Source organism: Cryptotermes secundus, unplaced genomic scaffold (genome assembly GCF_002891405.2).
Source record: "Cryptotermes secundus unplaced genomic scaffold, Csec_1.0 scaffold250, whole genome shotgun sequence".
Lineage (NCBI taxonomy): Eukaryota > Metazoa > Arthropoda > Insecta > Blattodea > Kalotermitidae > Cryptotermes > Cryptotermes secundus.
The window spans coordinates 1,707,641-1,730,615 of NW_019738873.1; the positions used below are offsets into that span (position 1 = coordinate 1,707,641).

Consider the following 22,975-nt stretch of genomic DNA (forward strand, 5'->3'; position numbering starts at 1 on the left):
AAGAAACGACCTATTACTAAAATATTCCTCAGTTTGTGTTTCTACTGCCATTGAAATTCCGCTTAACACCGAAAGCATATTCTCCTTCTTTACTGCTTCAAGCTCATTCCGTCTTTCCCTTCATTATTGGATATTTTACCCTGTAAGGTTCTTAGCACTCAAAACTTCTTTATGGGCTAGACCCAAAGTTTCTTAAACTTTGGTTACGAATGCTATTAGAAGACAACATCTGGGCTTTTCTACCATCACGAATTAGTTGCACTCTGAAACAGGTAAGAGTCGGTGTGAAGTTTTCACAGCTCTTTAATAGCACCGGGAAAAAGTACGCCAGAACTTCGTATTGGGCTCATTGGCTTCGGTTTATGAGACGTATAGAAATAATTAACTTGCAGATTCGCGATGTAAGATTGTGCGATGAGACAGCCCAAAGCGTTCTAAATTCCTCTACTGGACTATAATATAATGCAATAGTACGAGACATTAAAAATCCATGTTTTCCTAGCCATTCTGGAAAACAGATGTAAGAAAATGAACTTATTTTACTTATTTTTTGGGCTCTCCTAGGAAGGCAGATAGGGACACTTGGTAGCGTAGTTGGTTGAGACAATATGCTAGAAGCCGGGAGGTCGCGGGTTCGATTTCCGATGAGGTCATTGGATTTTTCAATTGACCTAATTCTTCTAGCCGCACTATGGCCCTGGGGTCGACTCAGCCTCTAGCAGAAATGAGTACCAGGAATATCCCTGGGGGTAAAGGGCGGTCGGCGCGTTAGGCTGACACCCTCACCGCCATCTGTGAGCCTATTATCTAGAATATATGGGAGCCTCGGTGTCTCATAGTCCTATGGGCCTATGGAATAACCTATCTTTCGTTTAGAAACACAGATTACTTGTAATTTCTGCTGAATTGGGATTTTGTGAGTTCTTTTAGTAAATCATGAGGTTATCTTGAAAATGCTCTGTTGTCGTATGAATTCCAATTCGAAGAGACAGTTCTTCATACCTCCTTAATACGAAACAAGCGTTTTCAGAAGACTTGAACATGTCTGTAATCCCAGCCGTGAATTAAGACATCGGATACCTTCACAAAGTAATTATGTTTGACGTTAGGAATTTTCTAAATATATTCTTTATTCGTGTTGTTTTGCGTTTAGCATCTGCAGATCTCTGTTTTATATGCATATTGTCTTGTGTATCCTGGTAACGCGACGATAATAGGTTACGGTTTCGATAACTCGATTTATTGGAGTCTCGGTTCTGCAAGAATTTTCGCTTGTCCGCGGCGTCCAGACCGGCCTTGGGGCCCATCGGGTCTCCTGTATAATGGGAGTAAAGCGGCAGGGGCACGAAGCTGACCACTCACCTCCATCTAGTGTCGAGGTCAAGAATAAGTAGATCTATACATCCACTCCCCCATACGCCTTCTTGGCATAGTGCATAGTTAGTTAAGCACAGAGACAACTTTACCTTCTTTCATTAATTAATTTGGTTTCTGAAGATCGGAATTTCCCGATAAATTTCTCTTGAAGTTTCCCCACGTCGAATTTTAAGGAATTGTGTCTGATAGTTTAGGCCTTAACTCTAGGGCACAAATAGTCGAACAGACAGACAGACTGAACTTCCGTATAAGGCTCTTTATTTTGTAAAGAACGCTTAAAGTTTGAAGTCTTTTATAACAAGTAGACTGTGACAATACTGTGATCTGGGACACAAATAGACCAACAGACAGATATACTGGACTTCTGCATAATGCTTTTGTACCCGTACTTGCACGATGTTTCATAGCAACTCCTGTTTACTTCCCATTATCATGAACAACTCATGTATGCTTCAATGATTACAGTCGCTTGTCTGTGCGTGATAGTAATTCCGGGCGTTCGCAGCAATTTTGCTTTTTTTTTTTCCCCTTTTCGTGTGTTGGCATCATTGTGTGTAGGGATGCGAAACGCAGCAACGACAGTCACTTGTTTCGCTGCTTGAAGGTTATTGCCGGCTTGCACAGTTATACTCAGCTGCAGTGTTCAAGTGTGACTTACATGGTTATCTTTTCGCGTTATCATCAACAAGTTCTCTGAGCAGACAGTTAACCCCAGGGAATCGGTTTGCAATTGTACTGACTCCTGCTGCTGGAACAGGTGAGTGCCAGACACACTGTATTTCTGTTCTTGTGCAGTAAGGTCTAGTCTGAAATTCGTAGTTCTGGTTGAGGGACTGCACTCACTCTTTGCAAACTAAGCTGGCATAACACATTCTATTTTGATGCACAGATATTGAATATTTCCATAAACTAACGATCATAATTGCCGATCACAGTAGGAACGCGGTCTAAGGCATGAACCGCTTCGCCCGCTCATACACTGGGATCATGGGTTCGAATCCCATTGAGTCTCCGCTTTCAAGTACGAAACCGATATTTCTTGCGAAATTATGTTATTAATATGTAGATATGGTTTACTATTATTATAGCCCGCCCCTGTCGTCTAGTGGTCAGAGTACCTGGCTACAGATCCAGGCTTGCCGGGTTCAATTCCCGGCGCTACCAGATTTTCTGAGAAGTAGTGGGTCTGGAATGGGGTCCACTCAGCCTCGTGCAAATAACTGAGGAGATATTTCAAGGAAATAGTGGCTCCGGTCTAGAAAACCGAGATTAACGGCCGTGGGGATCCTTTGCGCTCTCCGCGTGACACCGCCTATCCACAAAAGTTGGCACTAACTTCGCCGAAAAGCGGCGATTGCTCGTTAGTTTTCAGTAAAGAAAGACATTTTCTTATGTAATGTGGGCTGAGTATTTCTGGAGTATTTTTTATTGCTAGTAGGGTGGGACTATTTTTTTTATTGCTAATGGGGTGGGACTAAATCCCTTGTACTGCGGCCACTTCTGGCCTCTTGTACCAGCCCCAGATGATATGTGAGGGTGATTGTGGAGCAATTGGTGGAATGAAGATTGGCAGGGGAAACCGAAGTACTCGGAGAAAATCTGCCCCAGCGCCACTTTCTCCACCACAAATCCCACTTGACCAGACCCGGAATAGAACCCGGGCCGCCGCGGTGGGAAGCCAGCAACTAACCGCTTGAGCTATGACGTGGCCATTTCTGGAGTTAAAAGCAGAGTTGCAGCCAGTTGAATGCAGTGTCCCGACTTGCGCACCTTATACTGTCTTTGAAGGCTCGTGGATTCGAATTTTCGAATTCCATCTGAGGCATTGATGTATGTCCAGTGTGCTTATATTGTCCTGTGCAGGTGTAGGCTTTGTGATGGCTGATCCCCTTCAGAGGAATCTTGCAAATCGTCTGAAAGATAAAAAAACTTAACAGAATTTACTCCAAATTTAAACAGACGAAAGGTCATAATCCGCGAAACTGAGTTAGAAGAGAAGTAGAGAATTGATATAGGCCTATATGACGCTAATTTCAGCACAGTCAAATGAGTCGGTCTTCCGTACCCGCTTCAGAAGTAGAAGATTCTGAGCCGGTGCATCTGGGTATCCGCAGAAACTATTTTTTTTTATCTCCTTTATTGACAATCAGATACTACAATCTTTTAGTCAATTTTCTGTCTTGTGTACAGTTAGTTAAGAATTGTACACTTCAGTGGCTTGAGTCGGTCACTTCCATTGACGCGTCCCTCAGATTTTTAGATCTTCTGGCCACTTTCGTCCAATTCTTCCGTGGTCGTGTTGCAGTAAAAGTGGCTGGAGCAGTGGGTTGGGGTGATCAGCTAATTTGCTGAAATGGTTGATGTTGTGTTCTTTGATGACTTCTGTGACGTACGGAACTTTGAGGTCGTGAATGTTGTGGTTAGACACGTACCAAGGTGCGTTTACGATGAGACGAAGAATTGACTGCTTTGTATATTAGCAGCTTGTTGTCAATGGATAGGTGAGATTTATTTTTCTATGAGCCAGTATAGGTCTCTGATTTTTTTTATCCATTAGCGAAATCCGATCCCAAAACGACCAATAATTCTCTAAGTATGTTTGCCCCACTTTCCGCGTGTTTCTTCTGCGTCTAATGGAGTTCGTTCATTCCCGCTCTCTCGCTTCTAATTCCACGGCGATGTGTTGTGATAATTCCGCAGTTTATAGAAACGTATAGATCTATTGTGCCGATCCCAGTGGTCTCGCGATCTAATGCCCGCTCGAACACTGGGGTCGTTAGTTCCAATCCCACTCAAGCCATGTACGTCTGTATTGTATGCGTTTATTCTGTGTGTAGGTAGAGGCCTCGCGACGGGCTGATCCCCCGTCCAAGGAGTCCTACAGGTTATCTAAAATTAAGAAACTGAAGTGAAACAAAGCGTTTCACAGATGTCCTGCGTTTCCAGTGGGAGCAACAGGAAGATACATAGATAGATAGATTAGATAGATAGACAGACAGACAGATAGATAGATAGATAGATAGATAGACAGACAGAGGCTAAGGAGCTCCTACTGCTAATAATTATATGCAAGAAGGAATATTACACTAAAAATTAGAAATATTAACGACCCCTACCCCACACTCCCTCAGAGGCGTGGAATGGTGGAGTTGAGCTCACACGTAAATTTTCTGCACTTCACTTTTTTTTTTGTCTTTTATTCTTTGTTGATTACAGCCAACTGCTCCTTTTGGGAATTTGGATGTAAGATGTGCTTTACTTAAATATTTATTATTTTATTTATATCAGGGGTCATGTATATCATTCTAGATTAACAGGAACACATCTTAAAAGCCGTCACTGTAAGAGGCTGTGGGGTCCCGTTGGGTTGTGAGACGTCGAGGCTCCCACATTATCTAGACAACCGGCTCACAGCTGGCGGTGAGGTTGTCAGACTTACGCACCGGCCGCCCTTTACACCGCAGAAAGATCCTTGGTACTCATTTCTGTTATAGGCTGAGTCGACTCTAGGTCCATAGCTCCGTTGGAAGGATTAGGTAAATTAGAAAATTCAGTGACCTCATCAGGAATCGAACCTGCAACCTTTTGGTATGTAGCGTAGTGCCCCAACCAACTACACTACTGCGCGCCCCAACAGATATGATTTATTTAATTGCTTTTGTCTTGTCTTGATCCACACCCGTAAAGGTATTCCATGTTGCAGCAGGGGTCACGTGAGTGGTTTAGTCGATTTTATGCTCGTTTTGTATGAACACCGCGATTGTATCGTATTTGGTAGGTTCTAATTTCGAACCCCGATCCCGACACCGTCTCTCCTGACAAAAGTTTGCAGATCCTATTGCAATTTCTTGAATAGCCCGATGGGAAATTATTTGGCGATGAATGTGTTAAACTTGTATATGCAATTACGAAGGAGAATCCTTCAGGCTTATGACTCAAATTTGCATATGCCTTATTTTTCGAGCCATGTGCTTGTCGGGGCACGCGTAGCGAAGTTGGTTGAGACACTATGCTACAAGCCAAAAGGTCGCGGTTTGATTCCCGATGATGTCATTGATTTTTCAATTGACCTAATCCTTCCAGCCGCATTATGACCTTGGGGGTCGACGCATCCTCTAACAGAATTGAGTACAAGGAATCTTCCTATGGGTAAATGGCGGTCGGCGCTTAAGGTTGACAACCTTACCGCCATCTGTGAGCCGTTTTTCTAGAAAATGTGGGAGCCTCGAAGTCTCACAATCCTATGGGCCTCCACATTGTGTTACAGGGATAACTTTACCATTTGCACGTGCTTGCCTTGGCCCTTGTTATCGACTTCAGGGCCATATCGCATTTTCATCATCTACTTCCCGGGACTGTACTGCAAGGCGTGTTCAGGAATGCAGCTCTGATTCAATTTCTATACAAGTTGTGTTCAGTTTTCTTCTGTATTGTTACATATATTCTTCAAGGCTTACACTGGGTTTGGATGGCGACTGGACTTGTTTGCTTTGCATGATCAGAGAGTGTGCTTCTTGTGTTTGCACCAGGGGGCGTCCCTAGGCGACATAGATTGCTCTTAATGTGCAGATTCATCTAGGCTTACGAGTTAATGACTTGTTCCTTAATTTCTATTCCTCTCCTTTTTTATTCTCTCTCTTCTCCCATGTATTCCCATCTCTGTCTTCCTCACTTCTCCCCCAAAAAAGACCATTTTATATGCATATTACGCTGACATTTTGCCTCGTCTCAAACTTCTGTGTGCCAACTTTTCTTTCATTTCCTGGCATCTTTCCTCATTTCCGCATGTTATAACGCATAATGTGGTCGCGATATTCCGAACCGGTTTTTCAATTCTGGAATCTCAGAGCGAAGGATTGAGAAGTGAATAAATTTGCACTGAAAAGCCCTTCGTAATACGAGAGAGAGTCAGTAAATATGCCACAGATGCAAGTAAAACAGCTCTAATGGACGTAATATGTTCTCTGTGTGTATCACTAGTTAGCAGCACAGTCCAGCTTCATGACAGTCTAGGTAACAGACGCGCATGCGCATGTTCAGATGTTGGTTTCAATAGTCAAATTGTCGACCGTGGCTGAGGAGTATCCTACCGAAGAGCAGCGTTCTGTTGTACGTTTTCTGTGGGCAAAGGAATAAATTAAAATTGTCAGTTAAATCGTAAGAAAATTTTTCGAACATGAAGGTTTCGAGTGTGTTACTCTCTTGAATATATGATACCAAGTCGTGTTATAAGACTGCAAAAAATTTGAGTAGCCTGGACATTGAATATTTCATTCATTTTATAACGTGTGCACCCGTTACAAGGTAGCGATAGAAAACAAACACGATCCCATGGCAACGGATCAACACCCAACAACAGAGGAAATGTTGTAAGCTCTGTTTTCTATGGTCCGCTCCGCGGCCGTTGCTATGGAACGGCCCAGTAAACACGTCTTTTCAGCAACAGTTGAACTACAGCAACGGTGTTTTCTACGCAGTCCGTGCCAAGGGGTTATAAGTGGGACAAATTTAGGAGTTAGAATAGTCGCCCGTCAATTTCTCAGTAATCTCAAATGTTTAGACTTTACCCAGTTGTAATAATACAGCATTCTTCCAACCCTCATTGCTAGAATAATACTCTTTTTTTCTCCAGAAAAACAATTTAATTTACTGGACATGAGTTTATTTTTTGTAATACACTGGCAGTACTTTAAAGGATGTCATTTAACAGTAACGGCGGAGTAGATAGGTGTTTTGTTTCTCTGCTTTTTGAGAGAACGTCCATTTCATGTTTCATTGGTACAAATAGAGACATTGATGTTATCTCTGTAAACAGAAATCATAAAAAGTAAAATTCTTTCTTTTTATATTACTCAGCTCACAGCGGAGTGATGGTCACGTGTTCTCTCTCCTCTCTCATGGTGCTTTGTTTCGCGGCGCTGCTTTGCTATTGAAGCAATCGCGTTCTCTTTCTGTTATTTTAGTGTCAAACATTAGGCTTTCGCAAACACAGCGAAGAAACTTCGGGTTCCAGGAAAGCAGAAACCGTTCGATGAGTGACTCATCCCTGCAACAGGCTCTGGAGGCCCATAGGCATGTGAGACGTCGAGGCTCCCACATTTTCTAAATAATCGGCTCAAAGATGGCGGTGAGTTTGTCAGACTTACGCGCCGGCCGCCCTTTACACCTCAGGAAGATTCCTGGTACTCATTTCTGTTAGAGGCTGAGCCGACCCCAGGGCCATAGTGCGGCTGGAAAGATTAGGTCATTGAAAAATCCAGTGAACTCATCGGGACTCGAACCTGCGATTTTCTGTCTTGTAGCATACTGCCCCAGTCAACTAAACTAAAACACAGAAAATTTAATTGATGCTAATAAGTAGGTTCATCTAGAAGTGAACACAGATAAAAATAAGTACATGTTGCTGTCTCGTCACCAGAATGCAGGGGAAAATCATGACACAAAAATAGCTAACAGATCCCTTGGAAACGTGGCGCAGGTCACATATTTGGAAATCATAGTAACAAATAAAAATTTGGTTAACGAGAAAGTTTAGAGGAGACTGAACTCGGATAAGGCTTGCTACCATTCAGTCCAGAACATTTTGTCCTCTCGTCTTCTGTCTAAAGACATAAAAATAAAAATATACAGAATCATAATTTGCCTGTGGCTCTGTATGTGTTTAAAACTTTGTCTCTGACATTAAGGGAGGAACATAGACTGAGGGTGTTTGAGGACAGGGTGCTGAGGAGAATATTTGTACCGACGAGAGATGAAGTGACAGGAGGTTGGAGAAAACTGCATAATGAGGAGCTTCATAACCCGTACTCTTTGCCAAGTAAAAGTAGAATGATCAAGTCAGGGAGTGAGATGGGCCATGCATATAGCACGAATTGGGGCGAAGTGGAATGCATGTAGGATATTGCTGGGAAAACCAGAAGGAAAGAGACCACTAGGACGACCTAGACATAGGTGGGTGGATAATATTAAAATGGAGTTTAGAGAGATAGGGTGAGGTGGTATGGACTAGATTGATCTGGTTCAGGATAGAGAGCAGTGGAGGGCTCTTGTGAACACGGTAATGAACCTTCGGGTTCCATAAAATGCTGGGAAGTTGTTGAGTAGCTGCACAATTGGCGGCTTCTCAAGAAGGGCTGTTCAAGATATTATATAACAGTAAACTACACACCTATGTATCTAATTAACTTAGGAATTAACCAGCTTAATTCTATTAATACGAACTGATATTTCAACAACGTTAACAGAAGAGTTCATCTTTGCCCTAGATCCTGAATCATTTCAGTCCAGTTCACATTCCGAGAAACTATTCCTTTAAGAATTACTGGATTTTTGGACTTTGTCCATCTTTCAGTGTTCTAGAAACTTGAAAGCACAACGTTCCTGAAACATGCAGTTTCCGAAACGTCGTCTTTTCCAGTTTCTAGAATAACGGATGGTGGACAAAGTCCAAAAACCCAGTAATTCTGAGTGTTATACACCATCGCCAAAACCCTTTATAATTTATTCCCCAAAGATCTTTTTTATACTATCCTCCAATTTCCTCACTTTGTTTTTGAAGTGGTCGTCTATTACATCATCAGCATGAATTTCACTCACGTGACCTTCATAAGTGGACGCCAGTGGATGAATTAGAACACTTCGTTCAGTAGGATACGCAATAATATACACCCATAATGACCCGGAACCTAGACCATATCTGTCACACATGTCTTGAATGCCAACAAGCCAGCTTGCTACATATGTAGTGTATGTAATGCAAGGTGTTCAGTGGCGCGCGAACAGGATTGCGGTCACAGGGGAGGTCCAGCCTTCCTCACTGCATACACACAGTCATGTCAGCAGTGTTTGCTCGCTCCGCAAGTAGCGCTGAGGTCGCATAGCAACTTGACCGAATATGTTAAAACATGAACTATCGTTGCACACTTGAATGCTGGGTTCATGAGTTCAAATCCCACTCAACGCATGGATGTCTCTGTGTTTGTCTTGCCCTGTGTTTAGGTAGTGGCCTTGCGACGGGCTGATCCCTCGTCCAAGGAGTCCTACCGACTGTATAAGAGTTTACGTAACTGAGGAAGAGGCCAGGGCCCAACAAAAGGGCTCTAGAGCCATTGACAGGTGAAAATGAATTAAATTTCAGTGCACTACGCATCACCTCTCCTATGTTTCTCTAGAAGAAAACAGAAAATCAAGTCATTAAAGGGAAATTGAGTGATCTGTTTCAGAAATTATATTTTATGACTAAAAAATCACAAACCTTTGTTGGAAACCCTAGTCCGTCACATATACAGCCTTGATGCATGTTGCACACTGAAGTAGCCCCTTTGTTTAATCAGCTTTGTGCCAAATTCTGCACTAATCACTTGAGTAGGAAAGTGGACCATCCTTATGCCTCTGTTCATCACGTATGGGTATGGCATCTCTTTACATCATCATGTAATTAGAGTTCGAAAATACGTGCGTGTGAATCACTGGCATGTGCCAGTTATATAAGAGGTTATAAAGTGGGGGGGGGGGGNTTATATGGAGCTTGACGTTAAGACCAGAGACCCGGAAATCGAAATGTAGGCCTTTCGAGTCACTTTACTGACTGAGCTCTACAGGCTTAGTTCATGAAATTGAGCATATAAACATGACTACTCAATGATAGGGGGCACTCTGCTATGAGTCGGAAGGTCACTTGTTCGATTCCTGATGTGGTCATTGGATTTTTCTATTGAACTAATCCTTGCAGCCGCACTATGGCCCTGGGATTGACTCAGCATCTAACTGAAGTATCTAGAATCTTCCTAAGGGGTAAAGGGCGGCCTGCCCATAAGGCTGACAGCCTCACCGTGAGCCGATTATCTGGAAAATGTGGGAGCCTCGACGTCTCACTGCCTGTTACAGGGATAGTTTTACTTTGATCTTTCTTACGCAATGATAGGGACGAGTCGCAGAAGCCGATTGTTGTTGTACAGTGAGCGTTTTAGTGGTTATGTCACAATTCTGTATCATATGGCGAGGTTAAAAGCACGCTGGGTTGAATGAAATACTGTAGATGTTTGTGAATGGTGTATCAGGAGAAAAATGTGAGTAGACTTCTGAGGCATATTTTAAAATAGGCCACACTTTTTGAGTTGACCTGGGGGACTGTGGAAAACCACGACACTTAGGCTCAGGATTGTCGATTTCGTCTTGAGATTGATACATGAGAAGTCCCAAGAGTGGAAAGTGGCGTTTCCACTATGCCAAACCGCTCGGCATATGCCCTAAATGGACGACTTTCAATTACGTTTATTGTCTGCATCCTGTCGCGTGTCACAGTGTCGCTACCTACACACACAACAACATAAACACAAACGCACACAGAAATGTGTTCCTCTAGTGGGATTCGAAGTCACGATTCAAATGTTCGAGCGGGAGAAGATGGTCCATGCCTTAGTCCAGCCGGCCATTGTGATCGGCTTGTGTTAACGTAGCGCCTCAAAATGTGTTCTTCTATAGAAAATGAGGACTATCGGAAGAAGCCGATAACGCAGTCGGGAATCGAAATGGGTACCTCCTGGATATAAATTTTGCAATGTTAGCTCTATAACATCATACTTTGTAACTAATATACAGGAAGATTATATTCTTATTTAACGTATGAAGGGAACGTTGCCGAACGCAGTCTTTTTTTTTATTGGGTTCTTACTTCCACTTTCATCAGTTGAAGGAACATTACCAAATTTGGAACACGTGAACGACCAAGAGACGAATCATGAATTATTTTCATGAAGCTGCAGGTCCTGTCAGGTGTACAGTTTCTATTTTCCCAGCCATATATTTTAACCAATAAAAAGCCGTCGTTAGTTACTTGACTGGTCGAATAGAGTAAGAACAAAAAAAAAATTAAAAACCTCTCACTTTAACTAGGAAAACGAAAGACTCCAACGAGGCTGGTGATAAATTGCCTGAGAGACAAATGAAGAGACGGGGGTTCATTTGCTTTCCTGCGTGAGGAAAGGCGTTGTATATAACAAGGCTCAGGGAATTAAGCACGCGGTGAATTACTGCTCTGCCTTTCCAAGAAGAAGACCACAAACCGCAAGTCTTGAAAATGAGCTGAAAGGAAACTGAAGACAAGAACCACAATGGACATAGACACAGGCCGTATGCTATATCATGAAGGTTCTCCTTGATTTTATTCATATGTAGTCTTGAAGAAAGCAGTCTTCTGGGATTTGGCACCGTGTATATGTGGTGTTAACTGACGTTTCGGAGGAACGTATCGCCTCCATCTTCAGGGTAGAAGAAAAAATATAAGAAATATGCAAGCGANATGTAGTCTTGTGTTTTACGAAATTGTCGTTCAGAAGAAGTGAAATACCTGACGATGGCTTAGTGAGCCGAAGCATGTTGCAATGAAGAAGGACTACTGCATGGTGGCTCCGTTCTACCTGTTGTTGTGACACAATCTAATAAATAAATTTAGCGAAGTATTTTTTTTCACACATTTATGATATATAATCTGCAGAATCTGTAATAAATATATATTGTGGCGTGCCGCCTAAAACCAGAATAGCTGAGCGGGCGTCCATTGCTACACAACGGCTTCTTAAAACACGTTTCCGAGAGAGCGCATACAGAGACGTCTGTTGCTAGACAACGGCTCAGTAGCTATGTTTCCCATACAACAAGGAACAGTGAATACATCGTTGCCTAGGCGGCAATTGCGAACACGTAAATTCAACAACGCGTACATTGGCAGACGTTAACACGGGAAACGAAACCATTCAGGAAGGTGTCTTCTAATCCGTCCGACTGAGGAAGATAAAAGACCAACGGAACACAGGACAGGACCTCCGCCGTGACTCTGCGAGTCATAGGAGGCGACGAAAAAAGAAGTCCCGGAATCGAACCCGGGCCACCGCCGTGGGAAGCCAGCGACTAACCGCTTGAGCTATGGCGCGGCCCACGTTTTTATATAAGTGAGCCCAGTGTGGGCTGCATTGTGGAAACTTCCAGGTTAAAACTCGCAGATACGTTTCTCGTCTCAGCGTCGCTTACAAAGGGAGCACAGGCGTTTTACTCAGACCCTACAAATAGACGAATCTTTGTGCTGGACGTTCGGTTAACGACTTAAATGTAACGTCCACAAACACACAAACGGCTCAACGTACCGATATAGATTGAACATAAGGTTCAGCGGTACGTATATAAGAACTTAAAACTCGGATTTATTGTCATTACGCTGCTGCGATAGGATAAAAGTGATCTCGCTCGGACTGTGAATTGGGGCATTAGAAGCAACTTCATTTTTATCTCGCGTGGAAGACTCTGTATAACTTCCGCAGATTAACCGGAGACAGAGACAGAGACAGAGTCAGAGTCAGAGTCACTTTACGACTGGCTGCTTACCGCAAAACAGTTCGTTTTGGCGACAAGCCCCTTGAGACTCACGACCATCAATTTTTTTCCCCCAACTGAAGACTTGCGGTCGTATTCTTTATGTAACATCCTTACAGACGAGAGGATGGGTCTGTCGTTTGCAGTCGCTGCTGGTCCTCGCCAGCACAGTCATTCTCAGGTCCAAGTCCCTCGGAAATCATGACTATATTTTACTGTCTCAGATTCGAGATTACCCCAACCTGGAGGACAACCCCCAGGAAGAGGGTGGCCCAGTTATATCTCCAGGCACTGGGTTCTCTTTTTCGTCGCCTCCTACGACTCACAAGGCTATGGTAGAGGTATTCGAACCCGCCTTCGCATAGGTAGATGAACGATGTTACTGCGTTGCCCGATTTATCTGTTGGCAGTCTGTAGAATGTGCCCTTCTAATCCTCATGTGAAGATCAGGGTTGCTCAAACATGGCGCTGCACTTTCAGGCAATCAGGATTCCTGCAGTGTTCAAATGTTTCTTCTTGGTGGTTTCTGCGGTTCTGGATATAACAGTTCTTGCTCTGACAGTGGAAAACAAAATATGAAAGCACCTAGCACATGCTTTGTAGCGACTGGCTACGGGCTGGACGACCGAGGGGTCGGAGTTCAAGTCCCAGTACTCTCAAGAATTTTTTCTCTTCCATGTCGTCCAGACAGGCTCTGGGGCCCACCCAACCTCCTATCCAATCGATACCGGGGTTCAATCGCCCGGGACGTGAAGCTGACTGCTCATATCCAATTAGTGACGAGGTAAGAACATGTGGCTCTGTACATCCATTCCCCAATACAGCTTCGTGGAGTAGTGGTTAATTAGTTAAGTACAGGAACAAATTTACCTTTTTACCAAAATATTTAGAAAAGTGTTATAATAAATTATTGAGGGAAAATGTTCGAATCACCAGGAAGAAATTTCTGCTATTTTAATTTATTTGCTACAAATTGCAGAGGCCGCCTCCAGAATTGTGAAAACGCGGGTTGAATCTGACTCGAGACATATGCGTCTCTTCTTTGTTTTGTGCTGTCGTCTGTAGGCATTTTGATGACCCGATCCCCCTTCCAGGGAATATCGTAAAATATCTGTAAATAAGAATACAAAACCCAAAGAAATCAGAGGCCATTGACACGTTGAGCTTTGTTTTGGCCAAACAGGAAGAAGACAACGAAGTAGACGGATTTGTTTACAGGTTACTGTTTAAAATTATTTCAGGAGGAGCTCATAAAATTGTTCATACTTTAATTTGTGGACATGTCTAGAGACTGTTCTTCCAGTGTGTAGCCTGCGGATCTGGATGAACTTCCACGTTGGATGATGTTACTGGACCATGATCCAACATTTGTAGAGACATTGTTTACGATGGTGATTCCAATAAAATCATGGTGATGATGTGATTTCATGTGAATGAATATGTAAAATATAAAATTGAGCTACGAGGGAGAGTCAGTAAATTGGGCACAGATGAAGTAAAACAGCTGTAATGAACGTTTTAGGTTTCTATGTTTATCACTAGGCAGCAGCACAATCCAGTCTCATGAAAGTCTAGGCATCAGACCCGCATGTGCATGTTCAGACGATGGTTTCAGTAGTCAAAATGGCGACCGTGCTTGAGGGGTGTACTAGCGAAGAGCAGCATTCTGTTGTGTGTTTCTGTGGAAAAAAGGACCCAGCGGGAAAGATATTCATAAATAAATATTTCATGTTTGCCATTGGAAATGTTTGTCACTTAGAGCGGTTCACAAGCAGATACAGAAATTCTCTCATGGACGTTCGAAAGTTGCAGATGATACCCGAGTAGGTGCGGAAGTGGCTGAGGCAACATTCGAAAGACTTCTATACTGCGAGTTTCGACGCACTGGTAGTGCGATGGGACAAGTGTGTCAGTGTTGGTGGAAGATATGTCGAGAAGTAAACTTTTTTTTCAGCTTCGAATATAATATATTTTACTTTTTATATTTATTTGTGATCTACTTCCTGACTCTGCCTCGTAGTTGTGTCGTGGGGAGTTATCATGGCTTGTTTAATTTCCTTAAGGTTTTAATCAGAACCTTGTTGCTTGTCAGAAAAACGATTACAAATATTTCACCGAGTTTCGTGGGCGTTATTTAAATCAGGCAGAAATTTAATCAATCTTTACATTTCTCTTATTGCCTCGCCCCTTAAATCCTACTTCTCTGTATATTTTAGATTGTCTCTAATAAATTTTCTGCCAAGTTATTATACGTTTAATACAACCAATGTTCTGCAATAGCAGCAGTTATGACAGCAAACATAAAAATTTTATTTGTATTTTTACGGCCTCTGTTTTGATTCCTGGTCTTCTGATGAGATATTTTGTGTTTTAATTTTAGAATACTGCCTCACATGAACATCTCTGCATTTGACGTGCATACTTTTCAGTGGAAGTTATTCTCAAGGTTCCGAAAACTCTACAAAATGATACTGTTTCAATTATGTTTTCTACATGTTCGCTTGAAGCGTGTACTCGATAGTTAAAAGTTAAGTAAAATTAATTTAGATTTGAATTAAAACAAATCACTCATGATGCTACAGCTAAAAACAAAATTATTACAAGTTTTAAAACTGAAAAAAAGAATGCCACTTTATATTTGACGTTAAGGGAAACCAATTCCATCTGCAGGTGACAAGGCACAGCTCAGTGAACTCATGTGGGTAGTGTTAGACGGAGCTTTACCGTGTCTCTAATTTAATTCTGCAAATAACAAATCACATTGTGAAAATTTGTATGGTATTCCTTATTAGATAACAGTCGTCAGTTTGCCTTTGTAATACAAATTAAATAATTCGATTTGTTTAAAATTTAACTGAAATTATACGTGTATAAGGTGAAGTTATCCCTATAACAGGCTTACTCATTATCTAGACAATCAGCTCACAGACGGCGGTGAGATTGTCGGCCTCACCCACAGGCCGCTCGTTTTCCCCAGGAAGATTCCTGCTACTTATTTCTCTTAGAAGCTGAGTCGACCCTAGGACGAAACTGCGGCTGGAAGGATTAGATCAATTGAAAAATGCAATTACTCCATTGGGAATCGAACCCGCGACCTTCAGGCTTGTAGCATGGATGGAGTCCAGCTGGGTCTACTCGGCACGGCGGCCACTGATTGGCATATTTTAGCCTGCCCCAGGTGAATATGATGATGGAGAATTTGGTGGGATGAAGATTGGCAGGGGAAACCGAAGTACTCGGAGAAAACCCGCCCCAGCGCCACTTTATCCACCACAAATCCCACTTGACCAGACCCGGGATCGACCCCTGGCCGCCTTGGTGGGAAGCCAGCGACTAACCGCTTGAGCTGTGGCGCGGCCATAACTCTCCTATAGTCACACCCCTAAATCGTGACAATATGTATTCATTAATTAGCTGGTTTGCCTAGGCGTTATGCGTTCACATAATTAGCAAGTGCAATACTTTGAAGGTTTTAGTGTTCGTCTCTAGTTAACCCAGTCATACCGAGTTTATTGTAGTTAAATTTTAATAAAATTCCTTGCTTAATTTGTATGTCTCTCAGTTACAATTTCCACGGTAGCTCTTTAATTTCCAAATGTTAATTGAACAACTGAAATGAAAAATATAGTTTATTTTATGAAAATTAGATATCTCGAAAATTATGGCAGTAGTCTAGAATAATAAAGGTCTGTTTTGAAATTATATGATAATGCTAGATTCTGACCAACGAACTCCTTACCCAAACAGAAAAACAACTTTTCGTTGAGGCTACAATGAATATGTTGTCACACGCAGGGGTGACTATAGACGGGGGTTGGATTAACACTATCGCTCATTTCAACACTATAAATCACACTATACTAAGTCTTTTCAAGCTATTTCCACTAGCTTTTGCTTGTTAGCCGCTTTTCACAACGGCTCTTCCTCTGCAGTGTTTCCTGTGGCGAATCCTAGCAGTGCACGTTGCCCACTGATTAACATTCAGCAGGTGAACCCTCAACTGCACTGCACACACTCGCTGAGCCGAACACGGTCGGTCGATTCATATAGCCTCGGAGCGCACACACAGAGAACACCGCCTGCATCACCTTTTCTATTGTTGTGTGATGTCACTGCGCACGCCTATGCTTCGGGCGCTACATAGCAACGGCGGATATTTACAGAGTCACCTCTTAGAAACGGATGTATACGCCACAATATTTTATGTGAATGATGTAAGAATTCGCAACGCATTTCGCGCTCTTGAGAATGTCTGTATTATGTTCCGTGTTCAGCAAGCAGAATTATTCAGACTCGTGAAAGAGAACGCACTTAAAGGGGATGGAGATATTGCAGCGTAAAGTAGAGCTGGAGGTTTCTGGGGACTGTAACGAAGAGAAGCGATGTGAGATGTGTCCATGCGAGAGGCGGACAAAGCTGTAAGAAGCAAGTCGGCCATAAACACGAACACAATACAGAGCACAAATTAAATTATATAGAAAAATGAATAAGGAGGGAATAGAGATCATCATAGTAGGAAAGGGATGCCCACTGAATCCTTGTCCTTCCCTTGGCCAAATGGAATCGAAAATACGTACTTCGAGAGTGATAACCCAAATGTAAGGCCAAAAAAGAAAGTCGAGAAATCTGTTCTGTGAGCAGTCATTGAGGAATGTTAGTGATTCCTTTACTAACGACACTTACCCTTCTAGATTTGTATCCTAGAGGTGCCCGGTTCGAATTCATGGTGGGACGCCGCTAACAAGATTATTCATAGCTTTCCATATTCCCTCCAGGAATTTCCCTGAATAATACCTCAGTTAGGTTAATAGTACATGAACTGAGTTGTGACAGGTTCATTTCAAATACTGTCCAATGCAACATTTGTCTGTTATGTACCATTAGAGGCTGTACAGGCTGTGAAACTGAGAGCGTCTGCAATTAACCCACAAAATGTAGCAGTTTCTCTCTTTTACATAACCCCAAAACTATTGGAGATTTAAAATCGCTGCCTAGTTCTGAACTTTAAATTCACGGTAATCAATGGACGATGCCAACATAATTGTCGTTTGAAATTTAATACACCCCCAAAAATATTGTAGCTTGTAGGTCCGTTACTGGTTAACTACATCGAAACAAACAATGAAACAACATCCGCTGCTAGGGAACAGATTCTTAAAATATATACATAGCCGTTACTGGATAACGCCTTCGCAAAGAAACACGAACAACAATGAACGGGTTTCTCTGCGCGGTCCATATCGATATCTTAGAACTGAGACTAGTTTAGAAGTTAGTCACTTTTAACAGAGTCGATTGGTAGTCAGTTGTAAGGGAGTCTGTGTTTGTCGGTGCAGTTGAGGAATCACCACTGTTAGAAGCCGTTACCAGGGAACAACTGGTGAAGACATGGCAGACATAAAAGACTTACCGTGTGGTGTATTGATTTGTAGAGTGTGGAAATTAACGATAGTGCTAGAGTTACTTGTAGTTACGACCTGTAAGTGTTCAATAAATCCAATTACCTATTCAAACTCCTTCTGTAGGCAGTCATACACGTGACAGCATAACATGGGAACGAAAACTAATGGCTGGAAATGTGTTTCTTTGTCTCTGAGTTTACCGGAAGTGGTTGGCGGTAAATAATGAGAAGTTATGTGTGTCGGAAAACGCTTTTCTCGTTATACTCCTCTCTTTTATTCAACCTCTTCGCCCTATATCCAATTGCATGTTTTAACAGAAAACCCCAGCTCTAAAATGAAAGTATTGAAGGGATGGTAAAAACGCCAGTTTCTTATTTTCCGTGGAATAATTTCACTTTGATCATTCGTACCTGCTGCAGTGTATCCAATAGTATTATTCTTGGTATCGGCAGAGTGTAAGTTTTAAAAATTAATTTCTCTTTGAAGTCCTTAAACTTCGCTGGATTCTTTGCAGCAGTCCATGCTTTCCTCTGTGGTTCTGATGATACAAAATACAATTACTTTGTTGCGTTTACTTACTACGTGAACTAACTCACAGGAAGGATGTTTCATTAAATCCTACTCAGAATATATTCTGCTCTTTCAAACTCGAACATCTCTTTCATTAATACAATTCCTATTTTGATTAAACGAATCGAATTTAAGTTTAATAAAGATTATTTAGCGTGTTATTATTATGATGAACGGTTACAACTTCACGTAGAAATGACTGAAGCCAAGGCCTTCAGAACATTTATTAGAATGTTCTCCATATTCAAACTTGAGCGTTTAAACGCAAACATTAAACTATCCCTCTATAAGGCACTGATCAGATCAGTAATGACTTACGCTTGTCCCGCCTGGGAATTTGCTGCAGACACCTACCTCCTAAAATTGCAGCGCATGCACAACAGGGTTTTGCGCACCATCGGAAATTTTCCAAGGCGCACACCGGTCCGCGACTTGCACACAGCTCTCAACTTTCCGTATGTATACGATTATATAACAAAATTGTGCAGACGACAAGCAGAAGTCGTACAAAATCATGAGAATGAACATGCTCGCGGTATAGGACAAGGTGAAGCCAGACACAGAACATATAAGAGGCTTAAACTTGGCGGTGGTCAAGCTTACTACCTTTCAAGTGACTAAGCTGCCGTTATAGCATAAGATATGTAAGATAGACATGATCTGCTCTGTAAAGCCTGTACTGACAGAGGACTTGTGTGTAGTGCACAAGGAAGAATTTCCAATAACACGCTATATCTGCGATACGTACACTTGACGAAAGGCCAAGCGTATTCATAAGACACAGACCAATCCTCTCGTGAGAGAGGACGTTACGTAAGGGCTATGACCGCAAGGGTTTCTCTGAAAAGAAGAGAACCTCTGGTCATGATCCTACACGAACTCTTTGGCGGTAAACCGCCAGTCTTAAAGTAACTTTGACCTTTACTTTGACTTTGAAGCCAGTTGTTAGAGGTGAATGCTGGAGTAATCTGAAGGTTCCCATAGTCGTGAGTCCGGTGGAACTCGGAACCAAGAATCACTATGCTGGCGAAGGCCAGCAGCAATTTAACAGTCAGTAAGTTAGTCAGTTGTGGTCACTGGTTGACAGACGCGGCTAATGTCAAGGGTCAATTACTGCGACATGAGAATTTATGAGACAGTCGGAACTCAGTATGGACGTTAAGACGAAAGCTGAGGAACCTACGGATGTGGGAGCCGTTACCAGGCTACGACTGGGGAAGACACAGAAGATTGAGGACGTTTTTAGAGTGCTGTAGTGAACCGCTGCTTCTGGTACTTTGTATCCCTTTCAAATCAGCGACTCCAAATAGACTTAGTTTGAAGATAGGATTGGGTTTCATATAATACGGATATACTTAAGGGTCAACAATTTATTTCTAAAGAATATAATTCAAAATGACTTAATATATGTGTATGCCTCAGTAGTGTCTGTGGATACATGGGGAAAAAAGCACAAAGGGGCCGTGTTATAAAATAATACAGAAACCGCCACACCATAAATATAATGCACATTCAGAGAAGGCAGCACACTCTTTCCAGCCGATGTAGCGCTCTGTGGAATTTGGTCGTGTGTCATGCTATAACCCAAATTTATTGCGTAGATGCGGATGGAATAGTAGTAGGGGAGAGAGCGAGGGCCCGGGGTGTGGGGATTGAAGAATATTTCTGTGGAAAACTGCTATAATTTCCTTAATACAGAGGACTTATTCGTTGGAAATATATTAATGGTTATTGTAATAACAGGCATTGTTCTTGAAAGGTTGTGGGTTCTATCGTCCAGACCACCAAACCTCCTATACAATTGGTACCCGGGGGTAAAGCGGCCGGGAAGTGAAGCTGACTACTCACCTCCGACTAGTGCCGAGGTAAAGAAAAATATGGATCTATACATCCTCACCCCCATAAGTCTTCATGGTGTAGTGCTTAATCAGTTAAGCACAGGGACAACGTTACGTTTTACCATACTTTATCCACACGGAAACATTGTATATTGTTGTAAACCGGAAGTCATTTGACGTCCAAAATTTAAATGTTCTCCTTCATGTAAGTTGTGATAAGTCTGATGAAAGCTTAACTGAAACGTAATTACTTTGCGTTTCTTTTGGTTACTACTTTATTAAAAAGCTCTCATGCATATACGTGTCTGCAAGTCCGCCACTGACACACTCTGACAATGTGAAATAAAATCCTTGAGGTCACTTTTTTTTCTCCGAGAAATAAATCTTACGGAATGTAGTTTACACAAACGATTTGTTCTTTCGCTCCTGCCAAGTAATTTATATAGAGCGCTGTCAGCTTGATGACAGTGCGTCCCCTTAAATTTCGTTGCGGGGAGTTCAGTAGTCGTCAAATGCAGTATGCTGAGGGTAATTACTGCGCATTCCGCGTGGCCTTAAGAGTGGAACTGCTGAAATATTACTTACATAACATGTTTTATGGAGAGAAATTTAGGTTCAAATTTGTGTTGAATGTCCTGACTTAAACGACCGCCTCTGTGGTCTAGTGATCAGAGATCCTGCCTACAGATTCAGAAGTATCGGGTTCGATTCCCGGCGCTACCAGATTTTCTGAGAAGTAGTGGGTCTGGAACGGGGCCCACTCAGCCTCGTGAGGATAATTGAGGAGCTATTTCAAAGAAATAGCGGGTCCGGTCTAGAAAACAGAGATTACCGGCCGTGGGGCCGGCGTAGTTGGTTGAGGCACTAAGCTACGAGCAGGAATGTAGCGGGTTCGAGTTCCGATGAAGTGATTTCTTTTTCAATTGACGTAATCCTTCCAACCGCGCTATGACCCTGGGGTCTACTCAGCCTCTGGCAAAAACGAGTACCAGGAATCTTCCTGGGGAGTTAAAGGGGGCCGGCACCTAAGGCTGACATTATCTCCATCTGTAAGCCGATTGTCTAGATAATGTGGGAGCCTCGACGTCTTACAATCCTATGGGCCTTCACGGCCTGTTACAGGGACATCTTAACCTTTTCTACTTCCCTCTTGAAACATGTTAGTGTTCGTCATCCCAGTCGCAATGTTACGGACTTCATGCAGATCCATAACATAGGGCACATATGAATCTCGAGCAGGAGCTATCCTACTTCGTATTTGCGAGTTCCGGGATTCAAATCTGGGTCGAGATATCGTCTCTCGCGCCCCAGAAGTTCATGGCTTGCTTAAGACCGACTAGGGAAATGTAGGAACGTGCTTAATGCCACGTGTTGAGGCGACTTGTAAGGCGGATTCTGGATTGGATGATTGGATTCACAACTCGGGACTGCAGACAGTAGAACACCATCGCTACTCTACACGCTTTCCACTTTACCGTTACTCACCACTACAGTTCTCAGTCTTCACTAGCCGTATCCTTGCAACGGATTTATAAGAGTTTGTCACTTCATATCACATATGAAGTCTTCTTTTCACAGCCTAATTCCTTTCTTGCCATCATTCTGCAGCTGCCAATTCCGAAGACTCGACTCAATTCTATGCCTCTGCACTCAAACACCTGCAAACGATCTTCACTGTCCCCTATAAACTTTCGGCACGGACCTCATAGAATGTAAGTAACCCATAATAAAACTCCATATTGGGCATAAGTTCAGCACCTTCACACGAGCATACACCAGAAAATTACGAAAAAACGGTCGAAACATGTCGTGCATTTAAGGTTTACAACTTTAATGTAAACATTAATTTTTATACCTTTTCTTAATTCTATACGCAGTATGACTCCTTGGTTGGGGGATCAGCCCGTCTGAAGGCCTCTACCTACACAGAATTAGTGCACAGAGACTTTCATGTCTCTAGTAGGATTCGAACCCACAATCCCAGTGTTTGAGCGGGCGAAGACGGTCCATGTTTTAGACCGCGCGGCCACTGTGATCGGCACACATTTTTTTTATTGCTAGTGGGGTGGGACTAAGTCCCTTGCACTGCGGCCACTTCTGGCCTATTGTACCAGCCCCAGATGATAGGTGAGGGTGATTGTGGAGCAATTGGTGGAATGAAGATTGGCAGGGGAAACCGAAGTATTCGGAGAAAACCTGCCTCAGCGCCACTTTGTCCACCACAAATCCCACTTGACCAGACCCGGGCCTCCGCGGTGGGAAGCCAGCGACTAAGCGCTTGAGCTATGGCGGGGCCCAATCGACACACTTAATATACGGTATTGTAGAGGCCGGATCTGCTTCCCGCATCAAGACATTTGTAGTCGCTAAGACTTTCATTTTGTGTTACTTTCTGCATAATTAAACCCAGATACGTCTGGA

The 22,975-nt window shown here is 42.7% G+C and overlaps 1 protein-coding gene across 1 annotated transcript in view; it reads left to right on the forward strand.

Moving 5' to 3' along the window:
• The first annotated feature begins 209 nt into the window (after nucleotides 1–209).
• LOC111871130 overlaps nucleotides 210–22,975 on the forward strand; it is a 231,342-nt gene continuing 208,576 nt past the window's right edge. Inside the window, exons 1-2 of the mRNA XM_023863981.2 lie at nucleotides 210–272; nucleotides 1,936–2,134. Coding sequence (XP_023719749.1) covers nucleotides 210–272; nucleotides 1,936–2,134 — 262 coding nt within the window. The remainder of the gene's footprint in view (nucleotides 273–1,935; nucleotides 2,135–22,975) is intronic.